Raw genomic sequence first — 11,380 nt, forward strand, 5'->3', positions numbered from 1 at the left:
GCGTCAATTAATAAAAAAAAAATTAACGCGGGTCTGACTCAAGTTTAAACCTTGTAGGATTTAGGAAATTTTTAATCGTGGAAGACCTGAACCAAGCCATCAACCTCAAATGTTAAGCAAGATACATGGGAATTATAGAAGCAAAATAACAAATATGGAGTAAATTTTGAGATTTGTGACCGAAGCGGTAAGGCGGTAAATTGTGAGGGCAAACGGCCCTTTTTCTAGTAAAGGGATGCAAAGAAAAAGTACCATCTTTTTTAGCAAAAAGCCCTTAGCTCTTGCATTTCTTCTTGTTAAGAGTGAAAATGCCGTGTTAATTGCATGATTAAAGGAATAGTTTGATGTTACATGAATGCATCATATGCATGTGTTCTTTGCCTAAAAGTTGCTCATTTGATGCTTTACTTTTCCTCCTTTCTGAAGTGTGCACAATAAACTTACGTTATCATGCAATTAGGATGAGTAAAAAATTTATGTAACTGCTCAGGTAAAGGTTTATAAAGCATCAGCTTCCCCTTCACATAAGGCATGCAATTAGGATGAGTAAAAATTTATGTGGCTGCTAAGGTAAAGGTTTATAAAGCATCAGCTTCCCCTTCACATAAGCAATTGTGCGAGCACACACTAACACGTATAATGAGCCAACAAGGAAAAATCTGGAAGATAGGCCAACCTCTTTCGGCTTTAACTTTTGGGGACGAGTCCACTAGCTACTGTCAACAACTATGGTGCATCTTAAACTAGCAGGACGGTGAAATTGGTTCGGCTGTTAATGTTATTGATGGATGCACAGATCCTGGAAATGGATTTGATAGAAGAGCAGCACAGAAAGCATTGGATCAGCTAGTGTGAGATTGACCGGAGCAGAGCGCATTTGGTCACTTCATCACTACAGGCAAACAGGTTTACAGTCTCACGAGGCCTTACAAAGCCTGAAAAAAAAGATGACAGATATACTTGTTTGCACTGATTGCAGGCAGCTCTATCAGTATAAACCAAAATTTCAAATATTATCGGCAAGACATTTTTTCTATAGCTTATTTGACATCTTGTTCCATTAGTCATGCTAACGTGTGTATTAAGCTTGGACCATAATATAGCTGTTGCAACTTGGAATTCTGGGCTGAGTTATATTCTTTTGCTTTGTTGTCCGTTCTTGGCAAAATTTAAAGGCCAAGTCTGCAATCAAAACCTGAAAGCTGAAACACTACTTTGTATAATTGCACAACTTCATTCCTAACATCTTACCAAACCCACCTATTAATCTATGATAATTCATAATTTGGATATTACCATATTACAATTGAAGATAATGAAAAATAAGAATGTGGTTAAAATACCACATTAGTTTATGAATAACTAATTTCCTTGTAGAAATCTGGAACCAAATTACTCTGCTTTCCTGTTCTTTGGAGCTTTCTTCTGCTTTTTAGGCAATGGGTAGATGATTCTGAACACCCAAGCAGCCCCAATTGCACCGATAAAGGGACAGATCCAGTAAACATACAACTGATCCCATGTATTATGCTGTTTTCTAATGTATGCCCATCCAAACGCCTGCAAGAACAACAAAAGACAATTAATTATCTACTACGCAGTAATACAATAAGAGAAACAAATCATTGTGTTTGTAATCCATTAAGAGAAAACAAATCATTGTATTTGTAATCCATTAAGAGAAACAAATCATTGTAATACAATAAGAGAAACAAATCATTGTATTTGTAGCCTATGTGGAGCAATCTCCTCTATTTTAAGGACTAAACCACATAGTTTTCAAAGCACGTGGATCAAACTACAACAATATCGATTGAAGGACAAAAAGTATTCATGGTCAAGGCATAATTTGCAAAACTGCAGCATGTTTTTGCTCAATCAATCTCATGGACAGAAAAAAAAGCCCTCCTCTTCTACTGCTTCCACGAATGGCCACGGCAATGACTTCAAAGTAAGACCTTAAGTTTGTGCTTAACTTGTATGTTACAGGAGCTTTTTAAATAATTTACGGAAACTATTGATTTACCATGTATGTTAGGGAAACTATAGTATTAACATGTATAATAATGAAGTAGAATCAAAATACGACCTAGGCTATTTAGCAGCACTCTGATATGCACACTTTTCGACTGTTTGAATCAACTTAGGTATATTTTCTCTAATATTGTTAGACACACAAGTCTTAAAACAAATCATAGACTCATATGTCCTCTTTTCTGCATTACGTACCCTTTCATCCGGTGTCTTTATTAGGGGTGTTCAATGTTGATAACATAAATCACTAAGGCAAAGTATCTTGAATCTATCATTGTCATAAAGCAAGGAAAACAAGGATATCATTTGGTTTTGAAGCTCCATACCAGTTGCAAACTTCATTTTTCTGTAAGAGTATGCAGGGTATATTAATAAGTAATGCATAATGCATTTCATTCTGCATAATCACGACATTGCTTTATTTGATACAAAAGTATGACACTAAAGACAGTGCAACAACAGTTCTGACTTCTGAGAGGTAAGTAGGTAACTACTCTCTCTTGGCGAAGAGCATAGTCCGAAAAAGGATAGCAGAGGGAAAAAATAAAGGGTAGTGACACTAAAGACAGGGAAGCAGCATATGAATGGACATTGCCACTGTTCTTAGTTGATTGGGCTGCTCAAGACATAAACCCTGTTTTGAACCTGAATAATTAAGCTATGTTTTCCAGCCAATTACTAATCCAAATTACAATTGAAGATTTACTGTGAATGTTGTGGGGTAGTCACTAGTGATGAAACCGCTTTTAATAAATGGTGCACAGAAACCAGCTATGGAGACATGATTAAAGCAATGGAAAGAACTTAGCTCAGGACAGATATGGAACACAGTCATTCAGCAGAAATATACTCACATTGGCAGGATTCATTGAAGGTCCAGTATAACTAGAGCCAGCAACAACCAAAGTTACAGTAGCCATGGCAAGCAGCCATGTCTTCACCAACATACCACCTGGAATCCTGATGATAATGATGAGGACGGCCAAGGTTATAAGAAAAGTCAACACCCCTTCTGCCATGGCTGCAGTATGCAAGTCAACCTTAATGGAAGGTCCCCCCAACATGTGTTTGTACTGACTTGGCATCACTTCCGAGATTGCTATGGCACCGGCAACAGCACCAGCCGCCTGCCGTAAAACAAGTTCATACCATCAGAAATATATATTGGTAGTAAACTCTGATATATTTATACACCATCTTACAGTTTCCAATGAATTTATTATTCTTGATAAATCAACTTTCCTATAGAGGATGTGACTGCTTGTATAGTCAAAATGTAACAGCATAAAAAGGGCAAAGAATAGATGTATGCTTATAAACCACAAGATTACTTGTCAAGGGAAAACCAACAGGTGATTTTAAATGCTTGTTTATTGGAATTTTCTCAAATTTTGGAGTTGTGCATTAGGAAGAAGAATCTAATAAAACTTCTTACCAAATATTTGCGAGTTCCATGTCAGAAAGCGGAAAACTTATACATCACTTAAGCATCAGGCTCAACCAAATTTTCAGTAAATACTGCATCCAATTGAAAGTCACACGTTCTAACCACTATGCGTACATAATTGGAGCGAGACAAACAGACAATTGATAGTTAGTCAGATGAAAAGGAAGCAATTTTGACCATTGATGTTTTAGTGAAAATCTAGCAAAAAATAGTCTTGGCCAAGAAATCATTTAATTAGTTACATATAGTAGGATTTTCATACCATATACTTCAACAACAAGAACCAAAAAACCCAAGAACTCGATGATTGGTAAATTCATTCCACATTAAACTTCAATTAGTACCACATAGCTCCTATGACAGCCTCAGACCTAAGTCGTTCGTCCCAGATTTCTAGTCCTATACTCATACACTTACTTAAAACGACAGTGATCTTGAAACATCATTGAGAAAACATCTCAAACTCCACATACATGTTAAGTCAACTCTGTCAATTAAACATAAATCCGATTTTAATCGAAACTAAACACCAACTCCCGCCACTAAATCTCTCCTGGCATGATAATATCACGAACCACCTTACATTAAAACTAGCTTAACTGGTTAAAGTCTCGGACCCATTTCCACTCGAAATCAAATGAAACACAAAAGTCAACTCCACTGATATCAAAACTTCCATCATAAATGAAACTTAAACATCTTTCACATTGACATTCAAACAACATTAATGATCATCCAATTCCCACAAACATATAAAAACCAAAATCACCAATTCTAAACAATCCCACTTCCAAATCCATCAAATCAAACAAAACAAAAACCCGAAACAATCAAAATCAACCTGAGCCGGAAATCGCAACGCCAACGAAAGAAGTGAATCACCCCCAAGACCAGCAGCGTAAAAGGCGGCAGTTCCAGTAGGGTTAAAGCTAGCACCACCGAGCAATTGCCCGACAAAAGTGTAGACAAAAACAAGAGTTGCGACAATTGAGGTAGTGATAACTAGGGTCAAAGGTCCTTGAACTCCGAGCGAAGTAGAAATGAGGTAAGTGAAAAGGCCGATGGTTGACGCCGAGAGCACCCACATGGCGGTGAGTACGGCGTCTCCGATTGCCAGCTTAATCGCCGCCATTGTAGACGCCATTGTTGCGACCTTCGAAGGTTTCTCTCTCCTCTTTCAGTGAGTTTCTCTCTCTAAGTTGTTGGGTATGATGGGATTTGCAGGTGTCAACGGGTGATAGGATAGAGGATTGGAAGGTGTAGCTGATGGTTAGAATGAGTGTGACTTACCTAATTTTAAGTTTTTTAAATTTTTTTGTTAATTAATTGATTGTTGAATTTTTGGTGTACCTCGTGGATTCCATGCTTAATAAATGAAGAAATAAATTGCTTATGGTAAATAAAATATTCTCTATAAGTACCAACAAATTATGAATGATTGAATATTATGATGCTTGGTGAATGATATATACTCGTGGTCGTCATCTTTTGTTAAAAAAATATATGTAGTAAATAAAAAATGAATAATTGAATACTATGATGAAACTATTCAAAAAAAAAAAAAAAGCTTAATGAAAGATATTATATTATTATATACTCGTGGTCATCATCTTTTGGTATAGAGAAGTTAATCGTGCCATGGAGGTTGTCGTGTTTTTAGGATAATTAGAAAATGTTGGAAGAATAGATACATTTGCACAAGATTTAATTTACTTGCATGTGTATGTGTTCACATTCAATAAGCTTTGTTTGGATAGCAAATAAGGAAGGAAAGTAGATCCAAATCTCTTTCCTTCCCTTAATCGTTGTATGTGTATGTGTTCACATCCAAATCTCTTCAATTTTAAAGGGATTATGCTTATTAAAGAGAGAGGGAGAATAGATCCCTCTCTTTCCTTCCCTTAATCCTTTATCCAAACAAGAGAGTTTGTCATCTTCCTTTCTCTTTCCTTCTTTTCCTTCCATTTCCTTTTATCCAAACAAAGTGAAAATAATTATACCTATATTTATACCTAGTAATTAGTATGTAATAATTTGAATCAATATAGCCACATGTCGTACTCTTCTTTGTTCATGAGTGTCATAACAAACCTAGATACAAAATTCTAGTAAATTGGTTTTGACAACAACCCAAGTTTTTTTTTTTTTGGTCTATTCACTGTATAGCACATAAAGATGGCACTAGGCAGGACTGACTTGAGTCATTGCAAGGCCTAACACACAAAAAAAAAAAAAAAAAAAAAAAAAAAAAAAAAAGAGCACGGCATGGCACGAACACTATGTAGGCAAGTCACAACTAAGGTTGTCAAATGGAATGGGTTGTGTTGTGTCAGGTTCGTGTTCGTGTCGATGTTAAATGGGTTGAAAAATCCTTGACCCAAATTAAACCTAACCTGTTTATTAAACCTAAACCTAACCCGCTTATAAACAGGTTACCCGGGTAACCTTTTACCCACATAGTACGTAATAACTAATTAATATTCAAATTTAAAAATTAAAAGACATACATCATTAATTATGTAAAGATACTACAAGAGTTTAAAGTTAGTAATTTTAGCAAAATATACTACAAGAGCTTAGTAGTTTTAGCAACACAGCCATACATAAGAATTGTGCCAAATTAACTGCCATATTTTAACTTACAAAAGTTGAAAATTTTAATTTGTCCGCCAATTTAACCGCCAAAAAATTACCAAAATGTATAAATGGCGCCATGGCAATTTACAAAATTACAAGTTTTGAATAATTTTTTTTTACTACTTAATTAATAGGTTAAGTATGTCGGATTCGGGTTAATGGATTGTCGTTCAACCCACTTATATAATTGGGTTATGCGTGTCGGTTTCGGGTTGAAAATTTCAACCCAAACCTAATCTGTTTAATTTCATGTTGGATTCTTGTCGAACCAATTATGTAAACGGGTTAAAAATTCTTGATCCAAACCCACTTATTTCGGATCGAGTTATCGTATCGAGTTAGCTTTTTACAACCCTATTCACAACATGTTAGTATGTTGCTATGTTCCGTGGAACATGGGCTCAGCAAGAGGCACATGTGCCCAGCCACAATCATCTTTATCTCAGTATCTCAATGATTATGTTAAATTAACCATGCAATAAAAATTTTAATGGTCAAAATTAAACTATTAGTAAATTTGCAATGTTACATGCCTAGAGTATCCAATCTCTCTTGTATTTAATCCTCCAATTGTTCTAACAACCTAACCCAATTCAAAGGATGCAAACACGGTTTAAAGGCCTATAGAAACCACATCAGTACCCTAATGAACAATGAGCTTAAAATCCATAAAAGTTTATCTCTTAGTCGAAACATGGTGAGGACATGTGGTAACATGGTAGGTAGTTGCACCCTTTTCTTAGTAGGTAGCCTGGATGGCCATTTGTTATTTTACAATTTTGCCAATTGCAAGATTCTCAATTTTCCACCAATGTTAACTTATAATCTATCTATAGATAGATAATCACTGCTGATATCATTACTATCTACATGTCAATCTCTCATAAAAAAATTTTCCGCTAAAACTATTAATAACATCATTATTATTTTAAGATAAATAGAGGTTTGAAAATGGTAAATTAATTATACATTTTTTAAGAGATTTTTACATTTAAATTGACTAACTACACAATTTTCAATGGAGTAAAAAAAGCTTGTTGGACTATTCCATTTATCTAAAAGCATTATCTTTCATCCTACTCCGTATATTTTATATAGATTGTATGATTTTGGAGTGTTCACAATTTATTATATTTTACTTAAATTATTTATACTACCGTTACGTATTACATATAATAAGCCAAAAAATTATTGTTAAAATCGTGCATCGCACGAGCCTAACATCATAACTATCCACGTGGCAACTTCTTATAAAAAAATTTCTCTCCAAAACTATTGTTGACATCATTCTTTTTTTATTTTTTTTTACTTTTTCAAGGTAAAGCTAACATTTTTAAAATTTTATTATAGCTATGAAGTTAATTAGAATATTTATGTCCTTCATTTTAGCTCAATAAATTTAACGAGAGGGATTACAAATTATATTTTGCTTAAAAAATTTATGTTACACACTAACAAGTGAATTTTTTATTATTAAAACCGTGCATCACATGAGACTAACCTAGTGTAACAAACATTTAGATACAAGGTTCTATATATAAATAAATCCATCCCCTTTTTTTTTAGTCGGTAAGATATGGGGGTCCCTCACCCTATCAAAGGAATGGAAAATGAGGATCGAACCTGACCACTTGGGGGTCCATCTCCTATGCCTCGAATGAATGTATCCCATGTTAATCATCAAAGGTCAATGAATTGTAAAGGTATGCATCTTTGAGGCCAATAAGGCAATACACAGATTTTCAGACTTGAAAATTGTATCATCTAGATTTTGCACCACTTCATAGTATTATGTAATTGAGATAGAAAAAATAATTAAGAAATGCTAAGTAGTGTTACTCCTTTATTGTTGTTAGTTGCTTGATTGTGAATGTTAAATCTAACACAATACCACTTTTGCTCTTTTAGTTTAAAAATAATTGCCAAACCAACTTTTGAAATTGTCAAAGCAGATTGAAGAAGGATTGAGATTTGGGTGATATTAACTAGGAAATACTAATTTTAAGTGTAGATAACCTAAAGGAAGATGTATCCATGATTAGAAGTTTTAAAAACACAAAGCACAAAAGCAATATGGAGTACTCTTTTCAAACCTTAGAGAATGCTTTAAATATATATAGGGAATGGCCGGTGATTAGATTTTTGTAAATTGTATTGATAAGGAATGACACCGAAAAATTAGCTTATAGATAATATCAACGATATGCAGTTAGTAGGATTTATTGGGTAGATAGGGTTGAGACTTGAGGAGTGCGATAAGGTTTTATTCTCTTCGATTAACTTATTTTCACTTATTTTGGATCTAATAAATTTAGATTATATATTAAGATAACATAAGTACTAATAACATAATGGTTGATATGTTCAAATAAGATCGATAACGGTTAATAAGGTCTAATGAAGTCCTTTTGTTGCAAATGGGTTAGCCAGTTTTGAGGTTTGTTCATCTCATAAACTTGAGTTATTCTTGTCAATGCTTAACAACCTTTATACGATTTTATTAAACAATTTTAATAGATGGTATAACCTCGAGTTATACCGGATATCCTTAAGTAGTTTTGTTATTGTGTTGTACAATAACAAATACAAAGTAATTTTTATTTTTGTTAAAAGATCTAACTCAATTAAAAAACTATGGATTTATATACGTACTCTATCACTTATGCACTCTTAATTCGTTACGTTTCTAACGACCAATTTGTTGCTTAGCCGTATTATTAAAGGTGGATATTTCCAGTTGTATTAGTTGCCTTTTCTCTTTGTATTATGTGTTAAGACAAAAAGTGTTATTAGTACCCATACTTTTTAGATCTACCCCCTTCAAAAACGGTGCAACAAAATATAGTTCAGCATATATGCATAGATGCAACAACTTTAACACGTCCTATATTCTTTATTGATCGAAAAGAATGAAAAAACAAAGTTAGTGATTGATACTCCATTTCTAGTATTTTTAATGGAGGCATGTTGGATCATGTGCATCTCATAAACAATCTATAATTCTATATAGATCTACAAAGATGTTTCTTTAATATTGTTTGATGATAATTTTCCATTAAAAAAATGTAACGATTAACTATCTTGGTGAAATAGAAGAAGTACTTTGTATTTGTTAATTTCCCGCCTACCTGGCCATCACCACCTAAAGTCGACCTCAAGTAATTAATGAAAATCACTGTCGGTGATTAGCAAGTTTACTAAATTAGTACATCTATTTGACCAGCATTTGTTAGTGGTTAATTCGTCCATAGTTGTGTAAACACTATTAAACCTCAAATTGAATTGGCCCATAACCCATACTATTTTTTAAAAAAAAATATCTAGATAGCCTCAAAGAGGCCGTGACAAAACCATAATTCATCCATATTAGGAATTAATAAATACAAAAGTCACTCCTATCAAATTAAAAATGATAGGACTTATATAAATTTTTGAATAAGTCTAGTACATTATAAGTTTTTTGTAAAATAAAATTTATTAATAGAAAAATAATAACTTTTGCAGTATATAGTGTAACTTTAAATATTTTTAACATAGCTTTAACTAGTTTTACTATAAATTAACGTACACCCGTTTTTTTGAAGAATTTGTATAAATTTTTACACTTAAATTCATTCTTATTAATATTATAACCGATTATCAAATAAGCCATTAAAATACTTTTTTTTTCACGAAAACTAATGAGAGAAGTATTAATATCTTGCATCAAATGATTCAATTTATATCTTACAGGTAACAATTTGCCTAAATGCAGAATAACTTTTAAAATATTTAAAACTTATATTCCAATTTTACCCTGTTTTAATCTAAATCATTTTCACTCCTAATTATGTAATCAACCTTAACATCTCAACAAAAAATATATATAATCACCCTTAACATTCAATCTGCAAACACAATCGAATAAATAAATTTTCAGCATGTACACCTACTGGAACTACTGTTCGGGCTTAAGATCAATTCTTGGTATAAATTTCCAAAAAAAAATTTACTGAATTTAATATCAGGGGCTTGAGCATTATTGTCGGATTAACTTCCGGGGGATAATATAGGGTACCGGAATATATTTCCGGGGGTGATGAAGGGTCCGGAATGGTTGATGAAGGGTATTAGAAATTACTTCAGGGTGGGATACTAGAAATTATAAAAAGGGTAATATTGTCTTTAATACATTTAAGTAAATCCTGCATTTAAGGTTATTTTCTAATGCATTTAGTACTTGCGTTCATAAATAGTGTATTCCCAAATCATGACTCAAATCTACTTAGAAATACATTAAAACCAACTCTAATTTAATTTTTTTCTTAAAAAAAAAAGTTAGGAAATAATACCTGGGCAGGGAAGCGGACAGCCATAGACAGGAGCGTATCATCACCAATACCGGCAGCATACATGGCGGCGTTAGCGGTGGGATTAAAGCTAGCACCACCAAGAGCCACCGTCATACCTTCACAAAAGACTATATGAACCATTATGATACCGGTGAAGATAGCATGGATTAACTTACTCTCCTCATCAACTCCAAAATATTCGGCCACGACCGCGGTAGCGATACCGAGTGTCGAAGCCGTAAACATCCATCCGAAGGACATTAAGGCGTCTCCTATGGCGGTTTTTATCATCTTTCCTACCCCTTGCGCCATTTTTTTTTTTTTTTTTTTTTTGGGATTTGGATTTTGTGAGAATTTGTTTTTGGAGGGGTGATTTGATGGTGGTATGTATAAATTTGGTTTTTTTTTTTTCGGGGAAGTGGGGGTATTGATAGATGGAGATAGGAATGGGGGAGGGAGGAATGAGTCAGCTAATTTAAGGATGAGGAAAAGAAATTTAGATTTTTGGTTTAAATTTGTGTAGATACTCTTTACCATTTTTTGATAAGGCTGCAAAAGAATCGAGTCGGGACAGGTATTTGCCTATTCGAGCTAAGCTTATTAAGAAACACTACCTTTGTCTAAGCTATTTTTAGTTTATATGATCTGATTTGATTTGAATTTTTAAAGCTGATTTAGTTTAAATTTTTTTTATTTGGTTGAATCTGATCTGATTTTCAAATTTGACTAAACTTTGACCATATTTATACACTAATCTATAAATAAAAAAATTTATATGAGATGCCATTAGATTCGTATTAATATAATACGCACTTTGTAAATATTAAACTAGTATTTAGCCCGTGCGATGCACGGGTTAATCTTGTTGGCTAAATATAAAGTATATGTTTTTCAATAAAGAATTTTACAATTGTGTATTTAAATTGCTCTT

The 11,380-nt window shown here is 33.4% G+C and overlaps 1 protein-coding gene across 2 annotated transcripts; it reads right to left on the bottom strand.

The window, feature by feature from the left end:
* Positions 1-1,100: 1,100 nt before the first annotated feature.
* Positions 1,101-11,102, bottom strand: LOC110710132 (aquaporin SIP1-2-like). 2 transcript variants are annotated; one of them, XM_021888385.1, is made up of 3 exons: positions 10,450-11,102; positions 2,889-3,161; positions 1,101-1,560 (listed from the first exon to the last, which is right to left on the bottom strand). In XM_021888385.1, exons 1-3 carry the CDS (start codon positions 10,984-10,986, stop codon positions 1,393-1,395), a joined length of 978 nt encoding a protein of 325 aa, XP_021744077.1. In that variant the 5' UTR covers positions 10,987-11,102; the 3' UTR covers positions 1,101-1,392. The 2 variants fall into 2 exon arrangements, with proteins under 2 accessions (XP_021744077.1, XP_021744078.1); XM_021888386.1 differs by lacking the exon at positions 10,450-11,102 and adding an exon at positions 4,323-4,863.
* Between the last annotated feature and the right edge of the window lie 278 nt (positions 11,103-11,380).

This window comes from Chenopodium quinoa, unplaced genomic scaffold (assembly GCF_001683475.1).
Source record: "Chenopodium quinoa cultivar QQ74 unplaced genomic scaffold, ASM168347v1, whole genome shotgun sequence".
In the NCBI taxonomy this organism is placed as follows: domain Eukaryota; kingdom Viridiplantae; phylum Streptophyta; class Magnoliopsida; order Caryophyllales; family Amaranthaceae; genus Chenopodium; species Chenopodium quinoa.

Bases quoted from the DNA above. Each gene is read 5' to 3' on its own strand.
- LOC110710132 (XM_021888385.1), bottom strand. From the start codon at position 10,986: ATGGTAAAGAGTATCTACACAAATTTAAACCAAAAATCTAAATTTCTT. The intron at 3,162-10,449 runs GTATTATTTCCT...GTTTTACGGCAG, and splicing joins CTGTCCGCTTCCCTGCCCAG to GCGGCTGGTGCTGTTGCCGG. The intron at 1,561-2,888 runs GTGAGTATATTT...TTGTTCTTGCAG, and splicing joins CTTCAATGAATCCTGCCAAT to GCGTTTGGATGGGCATACAT.